Here is a 24,365-nt window from a genome sequence, read left to right on the forward strand (position 1 = left end):
TTCCAGAACAGAAACAATTGAAATACCACAAGAAAAAAAGTACGTTTGTGGTGTTTCTCAGTACTAAAACAGCACTACAAAGCCTGTGCCAGACTCTTTTGTGGAAGGAAGTGCATGGGTTTGTGGATGAATTTTGGATTTAGGGCTACCCAGAATTCTCAGATACTGCTCATCCCAAATAAAGGCCTACTTTCCTCCAGGGTCCCCATTGGAAGTGTGACCCTTTGACTTTCTGTCTGGGAAGAAACAGAAAGCTTGTTCATTTGGCTCCAGAGGAAACTGCAGAAATAAATGGAGAAAGAGGGACACAAGTGCTAGGAGGAGCAGCAGCAGTAACAGGGTTCTTGGCTGAGCAAGCTGGTGCTTGGGGCGGCAGATTGTTCGAGGCGGCATTCTGCCCAATCCTAGGGCGGCACGGGCCGCTTTTTGTTGCTGCTCTTGTTCCGCTCTGGCTGCCCTGTAGGGGGCGGCGGCGCAGAGAACCAGAGCGCCCTGCAGGGCAGTCCTCTTCCTTCACTCCCCGCCGACCGGAGCGAAGCCCTTGCGGCAGGCGGCAGGAGGCGGTGCAGCGGGAGGGGCCGCGTGGCAGCGCCCCTGCTGTAGCCCTGGCCGCCCCCTTCTCTCTCTCTCTCTCGCCCGCTCCCTCCCCCTCGCCCCCCAGCCACTCCCCCTGCACCCGCGCTCTGGCCGCACCGCAGGTTGTTTTTGGTTTTTTTTTTGCTTTGCCGTTCTGGCCCCCCCGTTTTTTTTTTTTTTTTTTGCTTGGGGCGGCCAAAAAGCCAGAGCCGGCCCTGGCCTTGAGGCAGTCTTCTTTGGCTTGAACTGAGTTTTAATAGCACATCTGAGCAAGCCTAGGAGTCATTCACAACTTTAAAGCTTACATTGAGCAACGAGGACTGTATTAAGATCTAAGGGTCTTCTGTACAAGACATTGCTTCTATAGTGTCGGACATCTTGTACTTGCTAGCCACACGGCCACCGCCATTGCTACCCATGGATTTATAGCAATGAAAGACTGGAGAAATAAGACCTTGATGTCTACATCTTTACCTCTGGTGAATGTAACTCATGTGATTATGGAGTCCTAGGATATTTGCAGATGTTTACAGCTTGAATAAAACTAACATTTCTGTTGTGATCCTACTTAATTTCCTTGGGTACTTAGTACGGCTTTGTTCTTGGATACAAAATTCTGGAAGACTATTATGGTAATGATTACAGGATTATGGTATAATCTTACATTTGTTGGGATTTCTTTTTATACAAATTTCTGTTAACTCTCAGAAATAGCCTCTATAGCAGTTTCTAATCAGCCATTGCATTTAATTCACTTTGGTCTATTGCTGTCATTCCATTTTTGCCCAGTAGTTTTTCTTCTGTTGGGAAAATAAACATACATGTTTGTTACTGTATTTAGTGAAAGCCTACTGAATTCCCCAGATTTGGTCACCCAAATTGTTCATGCCACCGGGAGAAAGATGAAAGGTCTCCCTTTAAGCTAATGAGGTGATACTCCAATAACGTTTAAGAGACCTGACTGGCTTTTGCCAAGCCCAGCATCATCATCTTAATTATAGCAAAAATTAAGGTTACCATGGTATATCACAGTTTACTGAAAAAGTGAAATTATTTAGTGTTTCGTACCTACAGTGATGGGCACAGAAAAAAAACCCAAGCCAGACATATATCTAAGCGCTTTTATCTTGCAGGAAGGAAACTGGGGGCTACATGACGTGGAAACTAAAATGCAACATTTTAAAACAGTGCAAAAAGTACTGCTGCTCTGTTTAAAAAAGTGTCTGGTGGATTTAAGTTCCCCAAATATTAGCAGAATATTTAAGGAAAGGTACAGGCAGTTATTACATGAGCTACCAGTACTATATTCCAAATTGTATTTCTTGGATGGCAACTATTCAGTTTGTATATGTGCAGAGACCATGAATTTCAGCTATGATTATCACTTGCCTAGGCTATGCTTCCAGACCTAGTGTGTTATAACAACAAAAATCTACCTCCAATATTGTGCTTTTCAGCCACAGTTCTCAAAGTGCAGCACAAAGGATGCAAATCTCACTATCCCAATTTTACAGATAGGGAAACTGAAGCAAAGAGATCTGCTTAAGGTCACCCAGCAGGCAGGCTGGTAGCAGACAGAGGAACAGAACCTAGGTCTCTTGAGACCCAAGACAGTACTCTATCTGACAAGACATAATGCCTTACAATTGCAAGGGCTTGCAATATCAATGAATACAATACACTTTTTGATTCCATAGAATCCCCCAAAGCCTGTGATGCAAAATTGCTCTTTCCTCCTGGAAGAAAAAGCAAACCTCTCTCTTCCTAGTCATTACAAAATACTGCTCTAGTTGCATTATCTGAAAATCTGTCACTGTTGCAATCCTCTGGGGAAAGGGTCCGATTTTGTGTACAAATTAATAGTTCGCTTATTATAGTTTTGGCAAAAGTGTGGGTTTCACATGATGGAGGAGAGGCATATAGGCCTATGTATTCAGAAACTGTCTACAACATTGCATATGCAATTCAGACCTGCAGCTGCACCCATTTAAAAGCCTAACTACATTATTAAAACCTCCCCTCAGCTAGCTAGGTATCTAAAAGGGAGCAATCAATTGCTATCTTTATCAGATGCTGGATTAACGTCTAGCTGACAATACGGGCTATGACGACATGGAGAGGTCTAATCATTTGTACTTATGTGATTCTTGGCAGGTCATGGATTAATTACATTCTTTCTCTACTGCCAGTTTTCTGGCATTTGACTATATTACGGGATAGTCTGTATTTTGACTCCTCGTCCTTATAAAGTTGCACTATATCTCCTTGATAGCCCACAAGAACATATTGTTAAAGCTGTAGCAACTTTTGGCCATCTCGCCTTTTAGACAAGGTGTTTCCAAAGATGGAGTACCAAGGAGTGTACTCCCCCAGCATTCCTGGGGGTATTATGTTTGCTCCTAGTCTATAGATCTAATGCCTACAGATGTTGCCACTCATTTGGGTGTCCTAATCACATTAGGTGTGGCTCTAGGAGACACAGCTAAGTCTTTATTCAGTAACCAGAATGTAGGATAGGATTCAATATTCAATTGACAACATCCATGAGCTCCATTGTGCCATGTTTGGAAACATGATATTTCTATTCTACTCAATTTCTGTCCTACTTTCTTTATTTTTAAAAAGTTAAATCAGTGAAGTAGTTGTAAGAGAGTGACACCTAAAAAAAGATATTCAACATTATGCTCCATATTTCTACAGCAAAGATTAGTTTTAAAACATTCCTGGAACCTCAAAAGTTAGGATGTACAATAAGAAACTACTGTCAAAGCCCTCAGGCAATTTTTAGTACCATCAACTCTGGGATCATGGTTATGTAGTCAAGGAAAAACAACAAAAGAGATGATCCCACTGTGCCTTTGCAAACTTATAGTCACAGTTACCACTCTAGTGGCTGTGTTCAGAGGGGAAGGGGCTAAAGAGGGCCTCCAGACTTCTGCAGGTCTGCTAGTGTATGTGAGCCTAATGTTCAACCTCCATTTGCAAAATGAGATAAGTCTGGTGTTAGTAATGAAAGCCCCTAGCCATAGGGCATATGTCTACACTGCAATTAAAAATCTGCTGCTGGCCCGTGCCAACTGACTAGGGCTTGTGGGATTCGGGCTAAGAGGCTGTTTAATTGCGATGTAGATGTTCAGACTCGGGCTGGAGCTCGGGCTCTGGGACACTGAGAGATGGGAGGGACCCCATAATTTTGCATGTAGAATTGGGATGTTTTCCAATATGCATAACTTTGCATTTCTCAACATTGAATTTCACCTGCCATTTTGTTGCCCTGTCACCTAGTTTTGTGAGATCCCTTTGTAAGTCCAAAGTAGACTGCGAAGAGTTAACATACACTGATGCTACTGAAGGATATACGGTTATTATTGCTAATCACATTCCTATGTGAACCCAGGCATTGCCAAACTGTGGAGTGGCCTGCAAAGTTCCAAGTGCAGCAGCCAATGCTCTCCTTTTTAATATGAAACTTTTGTCTGGGAACACAAGTTGCAGCATGCAAAGCTCCACCTTGATCCCAGTGGAAGATGGGTCACGTTCATTGCCACGCCTCCATATTTCAGAGGAGAACTGTCATATGCTCTGCTTAACACAGCTGGTGCCTGCTGTATTGTCACAGCAGCCCACAGTCTGTCTTGGTGTCAATACTTTATTTGATAAAAACACACACTTTTAACCCATAGCCTCCTAAACATTAGCTAGTAGAATAAGTGTAAATTCCACTCTGGAAGGAATGCTTCCCCATCTGGATGTCACTACCATCATGTCCTTTACACTGTAATTCTGCCTCTTTCCTGCTGAGTGGACACAGCTCTTTCAGAGGTGCAATCTCCTACTGTGGGGTTCTCATGCCATGATTTTTAAAAAACCTCTAAATGCCAATTTAGAGTTATAGCCATAGAGACTTCATTACTAGAGGAGAGAAGTCTCTAGAGGACATTTTCATAAATCTTCTTTTAAAGGAAGATGTTTGAATAACTTCATTGCTTTAAGATTCACTGAGTGCTGTAACATACAGCTTATAAACAAGATTAGATCTAGCTCTGTAAGTGGCATGTCAGATCATCCTGTTAATGACACTGAAAAAATAAATGCAAATAGTATGGCTCCTTTGGCATCTGACAGATGATATAGCCATATGAAAGTCCTTAAGAACAGAAATTAAACACAAAGTACCACACAACTCCTACTATGTATAACATTTACTGAGCTATAGATAAGATTATAGAAATCAAGGGCCAAATCCTCAGCTGCTGTAACGAGGAATAACTCCATTGACTCTGATTGAGCTATGCTGAATGACCGCAGCTCAGAATCAGGTCCTCACTCTGACTTAACTGACACTTCATGATGTAAAGATTCCTCTTACAGTAGAATAGTGCTTGAAAGGTTTTGGGGATGATCGTCTACAATGAATATTTTTCAGCCACCTAATTAACAATCTTTTTGCAATAAAAAAGGTCTGAACAACTAATAACTGACTGGAAAATTCATAGCAAGAGATGGAAAGATTTGGTCCACTTGCAAGTGTCAGAACACCTACACTCCATGACTGCGGTGCAGCAGCAAGCCACAACAGGGTCTATTGTAAAGAGTGCAGTTCCTGTGGAAACTGTTGCTACATATTGTAAAGAGACGACCTGCCTGAAATACGGAGTGATATGGTTGTTGGTTAAAACTCTGCAAGTGCTCGCTAATTTACTGGCTAAAAAAAAAAAAAAAAAAAAAAAATGCGCTTTTTGTCCTGTCTGTGATAGTCTATAGTTAAGCATCAGCTTTGGTTATTCTTTTCAAGCATTCTTGAGGCTGAACTATTTTTGCAGACATTTTTTCTGAACACAGTAAAATGTTGTGTTTTACATGCTCTGGTTTGATGCTGACAGCTGTCTAGATCATGTATTAATGAGCCACGTGGTTTATAGTGGGGAGGTACCTATTTTATTGGGGCAGATTTTAGGTCATCAAAAGAATCTTTTGAATCGTTCTCCCCAGAGCCTGTATACAGAACCCTGCATCAAAGGTTCTGTATAAAAAGCAAAGTTCAGTATCACAGTCTTTCCTCCCCTAACATTGCTGCTCAAGGCAGTAGCAGCTGCTTCAGAGCCTGTTATTTAAGTGAGATGTGACATTGCTTGAAAAACAAGGTGCACAACAAATCTATTATTGATGCAACTCATTTTGTAGTAAGAGAACTAAGATTACTTTTTTTAAAGTACCAAAGTATATACTCATCTTCTCTATTGCTTACACAAATACACCCCTACGTGACAAAGGGAAATGCCAGAGTTACAGCAAATGCCAGAAACACATTATGATCACTCACAAAAAAACAGCTATAACACGGCCTCCTGTGAAATAGCTTAACTGAATTTGGGAGGGGAGGGAGGGGCCGGAAAGACACAAATTGACTTTTTTTCTTGATGAATAGAAGAAAAAAATTAAGTGGGTGGCCTGATCTTAAGGACAGAATTATGACAAACTCAGAACTAAGACCTCGATACAGCACAGCACTTAAGTACATGGATAGTCCAAGTGACTTCAGTGAGACTACTCATGTTTAAAGTTACACATATGCTTAAGAGCCTTTCTAGATCAGGGCCTAAATGGTCAAAATTGTAGTAAGTCCCCCCCCCCCATAGTTCTGATGTTGAAAACACTTGTGCACTGTTGACATTTTGGGCCAGTAGAAATACTTTCACACTGTATATTTCTCCATTGGTCTGATCTAACCCAGGAAAATGAGTGGTGTTGGAAAACAGGTTAAGGTTTTGAACACCTCTTAGCACTTACCTTAGAGACAAAGACAGTGATATTTAAAAATGTATTAATACAGGTTATAGTTAACCCTGGGGCGAACCTTGGATTGACCGTGAACAGCTAACACATTAAACCTTGTACTATGCTACATGCAGGTTCATATCTGAGAACACGTTAATATTAGTTATGTTAGCTAACATGCCTTAAAGCACATTTTCCTAGTCTAGACCTAGGCCATTTTGTAAACTTTCAACCAAATGACAAGTGTAAACAACTTCTGAGGGTCCAATCCTGAGTTACACAAGGGATTGAAAAATGTTTTGGAAGCGTGACCAATGTAGTCTGAACTTCCACACTATGCCTGAAGTTGCTAGAAACACCATTAGAAGAGTGTTTGAAAAGCTCCTGTTCAAATAAGACAGACAGTGAATATGTTCTGGAGAGACAACACTCTGTCTATAGCACAGAGAGCATGTAAGGCATGAACTCTCGTTAGATTTCACACGTCAGAACACTGTAAACAAGTTTTTTCTGCTAATCCAACAAGATAACGTGCTCTAAAGATAAAGACATAAATTAAATGGGCCCAGTCCTGCAAAAAGACACCAATGCTGCAGTATCTGCACTGGCTTCCTATAGGTCTCCAGGCAGGGCCGGCACAACCCATTAGACGACCTAGGCGGTCGCCTAGGGCGCTACAATTTGGGGGGCGGCGACCGTGGCGGTATTTCAGAGGCAGGACCTTCCGCTGCCTCTGTGGGGGGCGGCATTTCGGGGCGGGACCTTCCGCCGCCTAGGGCAGCAGAAAAGCTGGCGGCGCTCCTGTCTCCAGGTAGAGTTTAAGGTGTTGGCCATGACCTCAAGGGCCCTAAATCTCCCCTCCACAAGCCTTGCTGACACCCTCCTTTCTTGATTACCGTGGACAACACCACTATCCCGCCTGTCACTCCTGCCTCTAAGCATCTTTGACTCAGAACTCTCACTAGGTCCTCACATCCAGGTTCCGTCTATATCTTGCCAATTCTTTCTGCCTAAAATCTTTAAGATACTCCCTTTCCTATCCGTCCACACAACTAAAACTCTCATCCAGGCTCTCGCTGTCTTGCATCTCAATTTCTGCAACCTCTTTCTCTGCCCTTGACATATGCAAACTTGCCCAGCTCACGTCCATTCAGAAAGCTACTGCTAAGATCATTTTTCTAGCCTGATACTGTAGTCCCATCACTCCTCATTTTACATTCCTTCACTGGCTCCCCCATCTCTACTCCAAACATAAGCTACTTGTCTTCACAGCTCATCCCCCGCTTCCTATCCTCTCTCATTCTGTATCAAAAGGTCAGCTCCCACCTCCAACTGGCCAATGATGTCAGCCTCCATCACCTATTTACCTCTCCTATGCTGCCCTTCATGGTTGGGAAGAGCTTCCAGTAATCATCTGCAAAGCAACCTCATTATCTTTCTTCACAACCCCTCCTTAAAACTCTCCTTTGATGTCACACCTACAAAAAACTTAACAGCAGTTAGGCTGCTGGGGTGTGGTGAGACCACTGCCAATCACCAATATTGTCTCATCGTTTCCTGGTACTCCCCCATCCATCTCTGTATTCATCTGTTGTCTTTTGTCTTATACTTCAATTGTAAGCTCCTGAGGGAAGGTACATCTTTTTGTTCTGTGTTTGTGCAGTGCCCTGCACCAGGGGATCCTGGTCCCTGACTAGGGCTGCTAGGTGCTATGATGGGTTGACAACCTTTCAAAAGTGGTGTGCCGAGTCTTCCAGGACCCGGGCAATGTGAGTGCCACTGAAAATCATCTTGTGTGCCGCCTTTGGCACGCGTGCCCTAGGTTGCCTACCCCTGTGCTATAATAATACAAATAATGTCATCATCATCCTCGGACCTGCCTATCAGAGAGATCACTTTTCTCACTATGACATACTGGCCAAAAATACAGACAGCTAATAAAGGAGAAAAATCAGCTGGCTGGGTGTTCTCTGGGATGGCCCTAGGACACTAGAACTTGCTTTCTCCTTGGGATGAAACAGCCTGACTTGATGATCTTTCAGGCATGCTCCAAGGTTTGGAGGAAAGATGAAGGCATGTTCCAGCGCAGGATGAGGGGAGAGAGGGTGCTTTTGGTTTATTTTGTTTTTACATTTATTGGCTGGCTGAAATAATTTTTTTGTCTCCTGCCAATTATTTGATGCTGTGGGCTGAACTGATTTTATTTGTTATTATTTATTGCTGCTGGGGGTAATTATAAATGTAATTATCTCTAGGGTGCTCAGTGCTTCTGCACTGGGTTCTTCACTATTGTTAAATCTACATTATTAATAAAGTGATGAATGAGCACCTATATGTGATTCCAGTCCTGCAAACTAATCTGCGCACACAGATCCAAAGCCTGAATAATGTCATCGGGACTCCATAGGGATGTGGGGTTCTGCCTGCCAGATCGGCTTGCAGGATCAGGACCTTGGTAGGGTCTACATTCATGTTTTACATACAACAGCTTTCACAGCCACAAGAAACTGCTCCTTCTATCTGGACAACACAGCAAAGCAGAAGTAGCCCCATTGAGGTCAATGGGTTCACTCTGATGTAAAGCTGGTGTGAGTCAAATTAGAAGCAAGTGTCAGGATTTCTGTTCCGAAATCACATCCCACAGATGATATGCATCTAGCTAAAAACAAAAACTTTTTACAGACTGACATTTCACAATGAAGGGCGAAAGGAGGAGGAAGACATTCATTTGGATGGCCTTAAAAATAGATGCCAGAAAGAAGGGAAATTGATGCCAGAAAGAATGCAGAGAGCCTGACTTCTCTCTCAGCAGTTTTACACCACTAACTGTGTTAGTGTTACTCCTTATTTACATGGGGGATTGGATCAGAATCAGAATTAGACTGGAAATTAAGTTTCCAATCATCAGAAGAGGGAGGTTCTGGAACAGCCTGAATAGTGGGGGCAAACAACCTAACTGGTGTTAAGATGCAGCTTGATAAATTCATGAATGGGATTATATGACGGGGTTACCTGTGACAGCAAGAGACTGGACTTGATGACCCAAAAGGTCCTTTCCAGTCCTGTGTATGAGAGAGACATTTCAAATTATTTCCTGAAGAATTAAAAATAAGAAACTACTTAAATGGACTGTGACTCAGTAAGGCCACCTGTTCTTATCGCTCATGGCAATGAATGCCCTTGATGCTTGGGAAGAATGTCCCATCAAAATTCATAGAGTCACTACCTTCTCCTCTCCCCAGGGCCTCCTTAAATATCTACCTCTGCCACGATGCCTACAAACCACCACTGGCAGCCACTTGCAACTACTTTGTCCACTAAGGCCTGGTCTACACTACGAGTTTAGGTCGACTTTAGCAGCGTTAAATCGAATTAAGCCTGGACACAGTCACACGACGAAGCCCTTTCTTTTGACTTAAAGGGCCCTTTAAACCGGTTTCTTTACTCCACCTCCGACGAGGGGATTAGCGATAAAATCGGCCTTAGCGGGTCGGAATTGGGGTAGTGTGGATGGAATTCGACGTTATTGGCCTCCGGGAGCTATCCCACAGTGCTTCATTGTGACCGCTCTGGACAGCACTCTCAACTCAGATGCACTGACCAGGTAGACAGGAAAAGCCCCGCGAACATTTGAATTTCATTTCCTGTTTGCTCAGCGTGGAGAGCACAAGTGACCACGCAGAGCTCATCAGCACAGGTAACCGTGATGGAGTCCCAGGATCGCAAAAGAGCTCCATCATGGACCGAACGGGAGGTACGGGATCTGCTCGCCATATGGGGAGATGAATCAGTGCTAGCTGAACTCCGTAGCAGTAAACGAAATGGCAAAATATTAGAAAAGGTCTCCAAGGCCATGAAGGACAGAGGCCATAACAGGGACGCACAGCAGTGCCGCGTGAAAATTAAGGAGCTAAGGCAAGCCTACCACAAAGCCAGAGAGGCAAACGGAAGGTCCGGGGCAGAGCCGCAAACATGCCGCTTCTACGCGGAGCTGCATGCCATGCTAGGGGGTGCAGCCACCAACCATGTGCTATGACTCCCTCACTGGAGAAACACACAGGGAAGCGGGTTCGGGGTACGAGGAAGATGAGGATGAAGATAATGTAGATAGCTCATAGCAGCAAGGAAGCGGAGAAACCGGTTTCCCCAACAGCCAGGATATGTTTATCACCCTGGACCTTGAACCAGTAACCCCCGAACTCACCCAAGGCGTGCTCCCAGACCCGAGGGCACACAGGGGACCTCTGGTGAGTGTACCTTTGTAAATATTACACATGGTTTAAAAGCAAGCGTGTTTAATGATTAATTTGCCCTGGCAATCGCGGCCAGTACAGCTACTGGAAAAGTCTGTTAATGTGTATGGGGATGGAGCGGAAATCCTCCAGGGACATCTCCAGAAAGCTCTCCTTCATGTACTCCCAAAGCCTTTGCAAAAGGTTTCTGGGGAGGGCTGCCTTATCCTGTCCGCCATGGTAGGACACTTTACCACGCCAGGCCAGTAGCACGTAGTCTGGAATCATTGCATAACAAAGCATGGCAGCGTATGGTCCCAGTGTTTGCTGGCATGCAGACAACATCCATTCCTTATCGCTCTTTGTTATCCTCAGGAGAGTGATATCATTCACGGTCAGCTGGCTGAAATGGGGCGATTTTATTAAGGGGACATTCAGAGGTGCCCCTTCCTGCTCTGCTGAACAGAAATGTTCCCCGCTGTTAGCCTCACGGTGGGGGGGGGGGGGGGGGGAAGGGATCATCCCCGATAATTGGGTGTGGGGGGAGAGGGGGGTTAGTTGGGTTTGTGCTGCATGTTAACCCGGAAACCGCAGCCCCTCCTTTTACATTGCAAACCCATTTTAAATGGCCAACCCAACGGGTGCTTGGTATGGGAAATGAGGGCGCTACTGTTTGAAACCATTCCCACATGTTAAGAAGGTTAAAAAAGCCAAAAGACTGTGGCTTACCATGGCTGCCTGCAAGCCGAAATCTATTGCCTGGCACTGCGTGAGTGATCTCTCACACCAAACCGGCAGGCCCTCAATATAAGAGGAAAAATGCGACCTTGTAACGAAAGCACATGTGCTGTGTAATGTGAACAGCAAAATTTAACGTGAAAGAGTGTACCCATTGTTCTCTAAAATGTGTCTTTTTTAACCACCTCTCCCTTCTCCTCCACCAGCTGCAAATGTTTCTCCTTCACAGAGGCTAGTGAAGATTAGAAGGAGAAAACAGCGGACTCGGGATGATATGTTCACGGAGCTCCAGATGTCCTCCCACGCTGAAAGAGCACAGCAGAATGCGTGGAGGCAGTCAATGTCAGACTACAGAAAAGCACAGTATGGACGAGAGGAGAGGTGGCGGGCTGAATCGCAGGATGAACAGAGCAAGTGGCGGGCTGAAGATGATAGGTGGCGTCAGCTTGCAGACAGAAGGCAAGAGTCAATGCTCCGGTTGCTGGAGCATCAAACTGATATGCTCCAGCGTATGGTTGAGCTGCAGGAAAGGCAGCAGGAGCAGAGACCGCCGCTACAGCCCCTGTGTAACCAACAGCCCTCCTCCCCAAGTTCCATAGCCTCCTCACCCAGACGCCCAAGAACACGGTGGGGGGGCCTCTGGCCACCCAGTCACTCCACCCCAGATGATTGCCCGAGCATCAGAAGGCTGGCCTTCAATAAGAGTTAAAGTTTTAAACTGCAGTGTGTCCTTTTCCTTCCCTCCTCCCCCACCCATCCCGGGCTACCTTGGCAATTATCCCCCTAGTTGTGTGATGAATTAATAAAGAATGCATGAATGTGAAGTAACAATGACTTTATTGCCTCTGCAAGTGGTGCTCAAAGGGGGGAGGGGAGGGTGGGGTGGTTGGTTTACAGGGAAGTAGAGTGAACCGGGGGGGGGGGGGGGTCGGAGGGTTCATCAAGGAGAAACAAACAGAAGTTTCACACCGTAGCCTGGCCAGTCACAAAACTCATTTTCAAAGCTTCTCTGATGCGCACCGCGCCCTGCTGTGCTCTTCTAACCGCCCTGGTGTCTGGCTGCGCGTAATCAGCGGCCAGGCGATTTGCCTCAACCTCCCACCCCGCCATAAATGTCTCCCCCTTACTCTCACAGATATTGTGGAGCACACAGCAAGCAGCAATAACAATGGGGATATTCTTTTCGCTGAGGTCTGAGCGAGTCAGTAAGCTGCGCCAGCGCGCTTTTAAACGTCCAAATGCACATTCCACCACCATTCGGCACTTGCTCAGCCTGTAGTTGAACAGGTCCTGACTACTGTCCAGGCTGCCTGTGTACGGCTTCATGAGCCATGGCATTAAGGGGTAGGCTAGGTCCCCAAGGATCACGATAGGCATTTCAACATCCCCAACGGTTATTTTCTGGTCCGGGAAGAAAGTCCCTTCCTCCAGCTTTCGAAACAGACCAGAGTGCCTGAAGACGCGAGCATCATGTACCTTTCCCGGCCATCCCACGTTGATGTTGGTGAAACGCCCCTTGTGATCCACCAGGGCTTGCAGCAGCATTGAAAAGTACCCCTTGCGGTTTATGTACTCGGTGGCTTGGTGCTCCGGTGACAAGATAGGGATATGGGTTCCGTCTATCGCCCCACCACAGTTTGGGAATCCCATTGCAGCAAAGCCATCCACTATGGCCTGCACGTTTCCCAGAGTAACTACCCTTGATATCACCAGGTCTTTGATTGCCCTGGTAACTTGGATCACAGCAGCCCCCACAGTAGATTTGCCCACTCCAAATTGATTCCCGACTGACCGGTAGCTGTCTGGCGTTGCAAGCTTCCACAGGGCTATCGCCACTCGCTTCTCAACTGTGAGGGCTGCTCTCATCCTGGTATTCTGGCGCTTCAGGGCAGGGGAAAGCAAGTCACAAAGTTCCATGAAAGTGCCCTTACGCATGCGAAAGTTTCGCAGCCACTGGGAATCGTCCCACAGCTGCAGCACGATGCGGTCCCACCAGTCTGTGCTTGTTTCCCGGGCCCAGAATCGGTGTTCCACGGCATGAACCTGCTCCAGTAACACCAGGATTTCCACATTGCTGGGGCCTGTGCCTTGTGAGAGGTCTATGTCCATGTCAATTTCCTCATCACTCTCGTCGCTGCGCTGCAATCGCCTCCTCGGCTGGTCCTGGTTTTGCTTTGGCATGTCCTGGCTCTGCGTATACTCCAGGACAATGCGCGTGGTGTTCATAGTGCTCATAATTGCCGCGGTGATCTGAGCGGGCTCCATGATCCCAGTGCTAGCTATGGCGTCTGGTCTGAAAAAAGGTGCGAAACTAGTATCTGACGGACGGAGGGAGGGAGGGAAGGAGGGGCGAGTGACGACATGGCGTACAGGTACAGGGAATTAAAATCAACAAAGGTGGCTGTGCATCAGGGAGAAACACAAACAACTGTCACACAGAATGGCCCTCCCCAAAGATTGAACTCAAAACCCTGGGTTTAGCAGGCCGTTGATTTCACGGAGGGAGGGGGAAGCAAATGAATACAGAACAAATCTATTTTTTACATCTTAAGCTGGCAGACGACGGTGCAGCATGACTGATAGCCCTCGGCATCTTCTGGGTGCTTGGCAGAAAATACTGGGCGCTTGGCAGAAAATAGCATACTACGACTGATAGCCATCATCATCAAGACAGTTCGATAGGACTGAGCATGTCTGCCCAGGTGCCCATGATTGACAGCCACTGCAGTACGATGACGACGGATACCAGTCGTAATATACCATCTTCTACCAAAAGGCAATTAGCTGCTGCTGTGTAGCAATGCAGCCCCATGTCTGCCAGCACCCAGATCGCCGATGAAGGCTACCAGTCATACTGCACCATCTACTGCCAAAAGGCAATTAGCTGCTGCTGCGTAGCAATGCAGTACCACGTCTGCCGGCACGCAGAAGACATATGGTGACAGTGAGCTGAGCTGAGCGGGCTCCATGCTTGGCGTGGTATGTTGTCTGCACAGGTAACCCAGGTAAAAAGGCGCGAATCGATTGTCTGCCGTTACTCTGACGGAGGGGGAGGTGCCTGATGACATGTACCCAGAACCCCCCACGACACTGTTTTGCATCATTCAGGCATTGGGATCTCAACCCAGAATTCCAATGGGCGGCGGAGACTGCGGGAACTGTGGGATAGCTACCCACAGTGCAACGCTCCGGAAGTCGACGCTAGCCTCGGTACTGTGGACGCGGTCTGAGACAACTAATTTGTCCAGATATACCCAGACCCTCTCTACTGTTCCACCATCCACCACTCCCATGTGTCTGCTTATCCACCTATTGCAAACTGTCATAGCCCTAGACCAGGGGTAGGCAACCTATGGCACGCGTGCCGAAGACGGCACACAAGCTGATTTTCAGCGGCACTCACACTGTCCGGGTCGTGGCCACCGGTCCAGGGGGCTCTGCATTTTAAATTTAATTTTAAATGAAGTTTCTTAAACATTTAAAAAACCTTATTTACTTTACATACAACAATAGTTTAGTTATATATTATAGACTTATAGAAAGAGACCTTCTAAAAATGTTAAAGTGTATTACTGGCACGTGAAACCTTAAATTAGAGTGAATAAATGAAGACTCAGCATACCACTTCTGAAAGGTTGCCAACCCCTGCCCTAGACTGTAAACTCTCTGGGTCACAGAATGTCTTTATTTTATTCACAGGTACATCAGCTAGCACAAAGGAGTGCTGACTGAAGCCTTTATAGGTTCTAAAGAGCAGCAACTATCATTTTCTTTTTCGTGAAATTTCTATACTGGCAAAAGCCCTAATGTGGCTGCAGTTATGCCAGCAAAAGCACTTTAATGTCAATATAAGCTACGTCTGCACTAGGAGAGTTTGCTGGGATACCTATATCACAAACCTTTTCTAGTGTAAACCTTGCCTTAAAAATAAACCAGGATGTTTTTATTTGATCTTTGAATTTTTGACTAGTCTAAAGACTCTGCAGCCTGGAGCACGGTAATTATTGTTGGTAACCCACCACTTCAGATGTCTCCTTGATATTAAAAACTAAGATTTCACACTAGTCAGAGGCAGCCTCATTTAAAGGCTTATGATTATGAGCCATAATTGTTTGCTCGTAGGTCCCGGAATTTCCAAATGGGCTGAGATTTTGTGGACAGAGAAGTGTGGTGTTTGGTATGGAACCATTTACAGGAATACTTAGAGACTGATTTTATTTGATATCTCTTCCGCTTGTCCTTTTTCATGGTTACACAAAAGCTCTGGGGATTTCTTGATTGTATTAGCGAAGCACAACAACTCACTCAAGCATAAAACATGTATACTGTGCAAGGGGGAAGACAACTGAATTTCATTCATTCAGTTTAGTAAGGAGATACACTATAAACCGGTAGGTTTTCCAACCATTCAATAGTCCAAGCCCCTTGGTGGCCCATTATTCCTGTAGCTCAAAATAAGTCAAAACCAAATTGTTTCTCAGAAATCACTCAAAATCAAAAACCCAGATCACACTGGCTAAAACGCAGCCTTACAAAAAAGCCTTTGTGGTAAAGGGTTAATATAAATGCAAATGCACAGAGGCCCCATCAGATTAGACTACAAGAGTCCTACAGAACTCAGTTTTGTACAGAAACCTCCCCAAAGTGCTTGGTTAGCTTTTTTCTACTGTTAACCTAACCTCAGCTCCCTTTCTCAACAAGCAGCCTCTTCTAAAACAGTGACCGGGGCTCAGGCCTGCAAACATTCATCCCAGAAGTGACTTTACTGACATGACTGGTCCTATTGTGTGAGCGTGTTCTGACCCCAGTACCAGATTAATAAATCCCAGACCTATACCCTTACCCTCTAACCAGGGTCTCCAATTAGTTTCATCAACATTCTCTGTGATCTAATTTGGTAACCTGGTATATAGTAGCAGGAAAGCCACCCTTTCTTTCTGTTTAGCTTAGTCAGTCTTCATCTTAGATGAAAGTTGTTGCCACATGGAAGGAGTGGCTATTTGATCCAACTCTGCAAGAAGCAGGTCACCCTGCCATTAAAGATGGGTAACAGACTGACTTGGATGGGTAGGCAAATACCCAATCAACTTTTTAAAACTTCTTTCTGAACCCAATAGTCAGATTTTGCCCATCATTCAACCTCTCGTTCAAATCTCTCTTTACAGATTTAGAAATTGTATTAAGCTAATGTTAAAATTATATAATACATAGGTTAAGAAAAGAGTGTCTGTACATCTGGGTATAGTGCTTAAATTATCCAAAAGTACAAAGGTTGGTTTAAAAGTAATACAATCTATATAGTACATAATCAGCAATACCTCAAATAAGATTAATAAATTTTATGATAAAATTTAGATATTAGCATCCACTTCTGCGAAATCCACAATGACAACCGATGTCAGGAATTAGGCTGTCAAAGGCTACAAAAATCAAACACACAACAACAAACAACCTATGCTTAGTAGCTTGAATCAGAAAGGTGCTGAGCACCCTCAACTTCCTACTGGCTCACAGTTTTGGGTCTTAAAACAACCATCCTCTAGGGCACCCCTGTTCACTGTGTCACCTGTCTGCCCACCTAGATTGTAGAAGACTTGGGGAAGGGACTGTGTCCTCCTTTGGGTCTTATACACCACTTAGCAGTTGATGCTTAATAAATAAATAATTATTATTCTACTGATCACGTTCAAAACAAGGGCAAAACTTTTGTGTCTGCTACAAGAAAATTAGAACCCTACAAAAGGCTGAAGGAGAAATTTAAAAGGGTTTTTTCAAGGGAACGCAAGAAGGGTGAGGCTAGTTTTCACCCCCACTGCAACTAAGTGAACTGCTAACAAGCTACTGTGCAAATATCCATCATGGGAGCAGATGGAAATAAGATTGTTAAGACATACCAGCAGTTCCAAGCCCATCAATCTAATGGTCCATCTGTTGTGTATTTTCCACTAGTGGTTTTAGAGATGTTTAAGCAGGTGAATCCCTTGCCTTCATACTATTCAAGATCGAAGCTAACAAAAAGTTTGAGGTAGTTTAACAAGGCTGGTGAGTAAAAGTGCTGAAAATTCTAGGAGCTAAATCTATAGACTGACAACCTTTGTAACAATAATTAAATCACTCCCTAATAACTATGACAATTCAACGCTGTTCCAACATGCTCTTACAATTACTATTTGTCCATGCTTAAAAGTTACCATACATCAGCTACTACACAAGTCCCATAGGAATGAATGCTAAGATATTTGGTAGTGATATTTTGGTACTAAGATATTTGGCTATTGTAAACATTTCTCCATTCAGTTAAAACTTCAGTACTTTACATTATTTATGGCAGCGGTTTTCAAAACTTTTTGAGCCAAACCTCTGCTCGCCCTTTGAGTTACAATTTTTGGTTGGGCCCCCCCCAAACCAGACAAAAAGAGAGGAGTCAGAGGGTGAAGGTGGTAATCCCTCCCCAAGTCCCACCACACCGGGCTGAATCCAGAGCTGCCTGGCGTTGCCGCTGGGCCCCCAAACGTTCTTACGCTCCCCCCCAAGGGACACACCCGACAGTTTGAAAACCTCTGATTTATTGTGTCTCAGGCCATGTCTACATTACCACCTATGTCTGCAAAACGTATGTTGCTCTGCGGTGTGAAAAAACACATCCCTGAGCGACATAAGTTTTGCCGGCATAAGTAGTAGTGTGCACAGCGCTATGTCGGCGGGAGAGCTTCTCCTGCCAAGATAGCGACCGCCGCTTGCTGGTGGTGGTTTAATTATGTCGACGGGAGCGCTCTCTCTGTTGGCATAAAGCAGCTACACGAGAGATCTCACAGCAGCGCAGCTGCATCGGTACAGCTATGCCGGCGTAAGATCTCTCGTGTAGACACAGCCTCAGTGTCATCCGATTATCAGCAGAGGCACAAGTAAACGAGGCCCCGTAGTTGAGCTACAAGCAAAATCCTTAACCAAATGTCTGCAAAGCTCAATAAATGCTTTAAAATAATTCTTGGAGCACCAGGGTTGTAATCACAATGCACATCACAACATAACAGCATCCAGAGTATAACGATGAGCTTGAGTCTCCATTGCCTTGCACCTGGTGTAGCTGTATGCACCTGTGTAAAGCAAGTGTAAAGTGCTGCCATTCAGGTTTGGCAGTTTTACACCCACTCAGCACCCAAAGGTACATGAGAGTGGAGATAGCAATGCCCACTTTATTCATACGCAAGGCATGTTGGCACTTAACAGGAGACATTAATCATACCTAAAAAAGGTAAACAAAAAAGAGAAAGAGAGCAGAGCCTCACTACAAATCTTCCCTATTAACATGCTCTGACGAATTTGCAAGATGAATGGCACACCTGCTTAATAATGAATATGCAATTACAGAAATATTCAGGTTGTAATAATATTTGTTTAGCAGAGAGGCTTTGGCAAATCAACCCATCTGAAGAGTTGAGACATAGGTAATTCTAAGAAGATCCTCCGAATATGAATTTCAACATACACCCCAAACACAGTATTCCATTCTGATACCCAGCACTGGGACAACTCACATGCATAAAGTTACTCATATATGTAAGAGTTTTGGGGCCTAAATTGCTATGGATTAAGCAAATCATCACATATAATCACATTAACTGACAAGGACCAGTAGTAGTAACATACTACTTGCTAAAGATGCCTTTCTTTCCACATCTGGATGCTCAAGCATCCTAAATTGTCTAATTACAGACTGCAAGATTTGCACTGTGCACTATGCTTTCCTATGGCTTTCAGGAAATACTAGCAATTGATTAGTTAGATGCATCAAGGGCTACAATAATATTTTAGGACACCAGACCAAAAAGACTGTGTTAGTTCTTAGGCCTTGTCTACCCACAAAAGTTGTACAGCTTTTATTATACTGGTGTAGTTAAAGCAGTACAACCCCCTTTTTTAGTGAGGACGGTTATACTGGAATAAAAGTGTTTATACCAGTATACATTATGTCCACACAGGAAGGGGAATAAGCTATACTGGTATAAAGAACTTTTCATACACAGAATCATAGAAAGGTAGTGTGGAAGAGATCCCAAGAGGTCATCTAGTCCATTCCCCCCATTTTGACGCAGGACAAAGTAAACTTGGACCATCCCTGACAGCTGTTTGTCTAACCTGCTCTGAAAAACCTCCAATGATGGGGATTTCACAACTTCCTTTGGTAACCTACTCCAGTACACACCTATCCTTATAGCAAGAAAGATTTTCCTAATATATAAGCTAAATCTCCCTTGCTGCAGATAGCCCATTATTTCTTGTCCTACCTCCAATGAATATGGAGAACAACTAATCACCGTCCTCTTTAAAACATATCTGAAGATATGTTATATAAAAATTCTTCCATCAGCCTAGCTACATCTGCAGTGGAGGTTAGGCTGACCTATGTTGCACAGGGCATGAAATTTTTCACAGCCCTCAGCAATGTAGAAAGGTCAGACTAAGTATTAGTAGCATCAACCTAGCTACGGGCTTGTCTTCACTATGGGGAGATCGACGCTGCTGCAATCGATTGCAGCAGGGGTTGATTTAGCAGGTCTAGTGAAGACCCTCTAAATCAGGCGTGGGCAAACTACAGCCTACAGGCCACATCCGGCCGGTCGGACCTATTAATCCGGCCCTCAAGCTCTCACCGGGAGCGGGGTCGGGGGCTTTCCGCGCAGCTCCCGGGAGTAGCGGCATGTCCCCCCTCCAACTCCTACGCATAGGGGCAGCCAACAGGCTCCACATGCTGCCCCCGCCCCAAGCGCCTCCCCCCTCAGCTCCCATTGGCCGGGAACCACGGCCAATAAGATCTGCAGAGGCGGCACCTGTGGACAGGGCAGCGCGCAGAGCCGCCTGGCCGCCCCTCCGCACAGGAGCCAGAGAGGGAACATGCCGCTGCTTCCGGGAGCTACCTGAGGTAAGCACCACCCAAAGCCTGCACCGCTGAGCCTGGTCCCCATGCCCCAACCTCCTGCCCCAGCCCTCCGAACCCCTCATTCCCAGCCTGGAGCACCCTCCTGCACTCCAAACCCCTCATCCCTAGCCCCACCCCAGAGCCTACACCCCTAGCTGGAGCCCTCAACCCCCCGCATCCTAGTCCCGATCCCCCTCCTGCCCTCCCAACCCCTCGGGTCCCAGCCCAGAGCACTCTCCGGCACCCCAAACCCCTCATCCCTAGTCCCACCCCAGAGTCCACACCCCCAGCCGGAGCCCTCACCCCTCCTGCACCCCAACCCCCTGCCCCAGTCTGGAGCCCCCTCCCACACTCTGAACTCCTCATTTCTGGTTCTACCCCAGAGCCCGCACCCCCAGCCAGAGCCCTCACCACCTCCCGCACCTCAACCCCCAATTTCGTGAGCATTCATGGCCGGCCATACAATTTCTATACCTAGATGTGACCCTCAGGCCAAAAAGTTTGCCAACCCCAGTGCTAAATCAACAGCAGAGCACTCTCTGGTTGACCCTGGTACTCCACCTCTCTGAGATAAGAGTAAGGTAAGTCGACCGGAGAGGGTCTCCCATCGACACAGCGCAGTGACGATACCGGGGTAAGTCAACCTAAGCTATGTTGACTCCAGCTACATTATTCACGTAGCTGGAGTAGCACAATTTAGGTCGACTTACCCCGGTAGTGAACACAAGCCCAACGTGGCAAATTCGCATGCATGAGAGATGTAGTTAAAATGACCTATGCCCTGGTGTAGACACCATTAGGTCGATGGAAGAATTCTTCTGTCAACCTAGCTACCACCTCTCGAGGGGGTGGATTAACTACAGCGATGGAAAAATCCCTTCCATCACTGTGGCCAGTGTCTACATTACAATGGTGTAGCTGCAGCACCACATACAGATTTTGCACAGATATCTATGGGTGTGTAGCCCATACATTGTAGAAGGAGGACTCGAGCCCTTTCACCTAAAACAAGTGTTATTGAAATAGACAACAAAACTAATAACCAATTTTAACAAAAAGATTGACAAGATGGGTGGGAACCACAATGCTGTCACACCACATGAGGTTCCTTCCTGGTCTTATCTTTTCATCAGTCCATTATGTATTTCAGCTGCTCATTCTACAGGGCAGGAACCTCACGCTTGGCTGGAGAGCACTAAGCACTGTTGGTGCTGACAATAAATAAGCAGGACGTGTAGCACCAATGTTGTATTTTTCTATAGACACATAATGGTCTCTCTGGTACTTCAATACATAATGTTATTTCTCAGCCACGATGCTGAACTGAGAAAGGAAAGCATTGGCAGCTTCTCTTGTGATAAGATCCCGACATCTATCTGTTCTCTCTAGTGACACTTCTCTCTTCCCCATGTATCATCAGTCTGATTTGACTGTGGTGGTTTTTTGACTACGCTCACTAAATTGTCTGGTCTCAACAAGTTATTAACTGTAATTCCTCCTGGAAATATCCAAACTCCTCTGCAATCTGTCTACCTGGAATGGTGTGTATTTTCATTCAGCATTTCGTGTTAAACTGTAAATTATTGCTAGATGGATACACTTCCCTTCCCCATATTCTAGTTCTGGAAATGAAAGCAGGAAATCCTTTAACTGACACGGAGGTAATTATTATGCACCACTTTTTAATAAAGATGTGAAAAAATTGGAAAGATTCCATAGAAGAGCAGCAAAAGTGATAAAAGGTTTAGAAATCCTGACCTCTGAGGAAAAGTTGAAAGAATTGAGCATGTTCAGTTTAGAGAAGAGAAGACTGTGGGGGGAATAGGGGGACCAGGTAAGAGTCTTCAAATATATTAACGGCTCTTATAAAGACAGTCATTAATTGTTCTCCAAATCCACCAAGGGTAGGGCAAGAAGCGATCCGCTTCACCTGCAGTAAGGGAAATTTAAGTTGGACAATAGGAAAAACTTGGTAACTCTAAGCATAGTTAAGCACTGGATCAGGTTTGAGGGAGGTTTTTGAATCCCTGTCACTGAATCCCCTTCACTGAAGAACAAGAACAAGCTACACAAACACCTGTCAGGGATGATCTAGGTATACTTAATCCAGCCTCAGCACAGAGGGATGCACGATTAGATAACCTGTTCAGGTCCTCTGAAGCCCTACATTTCTATTATTCTGTACATCATCCATTCCATCGTTAGGGCTGAAACATGAACTATAGCTCTGACAGGTTTCAGAGTGGTAGCCGTGTTAGTCTGTATCAGCAAAAAGAACGAGGAGGAAGAATGCAAGTTGCACCTACTTGGAAAGTGGGGGAACCCGCAAATACTGATGTTTAGCTTATGCTGTTATGTACGTGATTTATGCATGATCATGCACTGCCAAGTTCAACCCTATAACTGCTTTAAATTCAGGTGTATGGGTATGTGCGTACGTAGATTTGTAAGGAAATGTGTCCTTCCTCATGTGCATGTTTGCAATTAACTACAAGCATACACATATGTATGAGAGTTTGTAGGTGTGCATGCATAACCCACTAGTGAGTGTGCATTACTCACATATTCACAGAGAATACGAGTTTTTACAGCCCCTTGCTGGGGAGCATGGGCTCTTGAGCTCATGTTTTTAGCCCTGGAGGTCCCCAGTTCAATCTCCAGTGGGTTGGCCGACATGGTGGCCGTCACAGATGCATCTTGTCGCACTTGCAGGCAGAATGCACGTACCGGTGAGAATTCAAGTAGGTGTGTGAGCGCAGAAATGTGTGTGCATCTATACAGGTGTGGGCATCTACATGCCAGTAGATGTGAGCACACACTGCGTGGGCAGCCCACGTCCCCGCGGAAGGACAGCTACTCACCCAGCCTTCGAAGCTGTCCGCATTGCCCGTGGTGTGTAAGAGGTCATGGAAGCGCAGGGTGCAGTTGGCCACAAAGTCATCGTAGCCGATGGGGGTGTCGTGGAAGACGGCCAGCTCCAGCTGACGGCCATCGGTGACGGGGGCGGCGAACTCCTCGTTGTAGGTGGGCTTGTTGGTCTTCTGCTTGGTGCTGGTCTGCCCCACCCGCACCTGGTCCACGCTCACTGCCACGTAGGGGTCCAGCACCTGGTAGCCCTTCTTGAAGAGCGAGTGTCTCAGCGACCAGCGGGTGGGCTGCAGCCCCACCGCCTCGCCGATCCGCACCTTCATGTACCCGTTGAACTTCATGGCCCCCCCGGCCATGGCAAGCCGGCTGGGCAGCGACAGGGGGAGGCAGCAATTGACAGCCGGCGGAGATGCTGAGCTCAGCAGCGGCAGTTCCTACTCAGCCCCCGCCTCTCTGAGCCATCCTGCCGGAGACCGGTCCCAAGCCCCCAACGCCCGGCGCACCCCTCCCCTGCCCGCCGGGACGCCAATCACTGGGGGGGCTCCGTCTGCAGCAAGCCCGCTCGGGTTCGCCTCCCGCGGGGAACAGTCACCAGCCAGGCACCCGCCAGCCGCCGCCGCCGGGTCTCCGCCCCAGCTGAGGCGGGCCCGGCCGGGCTGCCGAGTCCCCGCAGCTGGCGCTCCCGGCCCTCGGCGCTCCGCCGCAGGAAGCCGCCGCCCCCACCGCCCGTTCCGCCCCCGCCCGCCGCAGCCGCCCCTCAGCCGGCGCGGGAACTCGGGCGCCGCCGCCGCCGCGCGCGCCTGGCCCCGGGAGAGCGCATCGCCGGCCCTGCCCGGGCGAGCCAGGCGGGCGAGCGGGCAGGAAGCACCTGAGGCATGTGTGACAGCGCGGGGAGGAGCCTAGAACCGGCCCGGCCGGGGCTTGGCCGGAGCGGGGCGGGGAGGCTGCGTGGGCCGCTCCCCACCGGAGCCGCTGGAAAAGCCGCTTCCCTTCGCCCAGCCAGCCCGGGGCAGGAGGGCGGCGGGTCCCGGGGTGATTGTTCCCCTGCGGGACAGGGGGTTATTATCACCGCTGCCTGCTGTGTAACCCGGGGGTGGCCCGGTCCTGCTCTCCCGGGAAGAGGGCGGAGGTGGGAGCTCAGCCAAGTGCTGGGCGCTTAGCGTGGGGCAGGCGGGCACCTTGCACGGGCAGGCCAGGCCAGGCAGCGCTGTTGTACAGGGAGCATGGACTTGCTCCCACCCACACGTGGAATA

The 24,365-nt window shown here is 46.7% G+C and overlaps 1 protein-coding gene across 1 annotated transcript in view; it reads right to left on the reverse strand.

The window, feature by feature from the left end:
• The window catches only part of PRKCH (protein kinase C eta), a 162,591-nt gene extending 139,087 nt beyond the window's left edge, over positions 1–23,504 (reverse strand). Inside the window, exon 1 of the mRNA XM_024219844.3 lies at positions 23,106–23,504. Coding sequence (XP_024075612.1) covers positions 23,106–23,468 — 363 coding nt within the window. The 5' untranslated portion in view covers positions 23,469–23,504. The remainder of the gene's footprint in view (positions 1–23,105) is intronic.
• Between the last annotated feature and the right edge of the window lie 861 nt (positions 23,505–24,365).

Source organism: Terrapene carolina, unplaced genomic scaffold, assembly GCF_002925995.2.
Source record: "Terrapene carolina triunguis isolate 2854851 unplaced genomic scaffold, T_m_triunguis-2.0 Scaffold189, whole genome shotgun sequence".
Taxonomy (NCBI): Eukaryota; Metazoa; Chordata; order Testudines; family Emydidae; genus Terrapene; species Terrapene triunguis.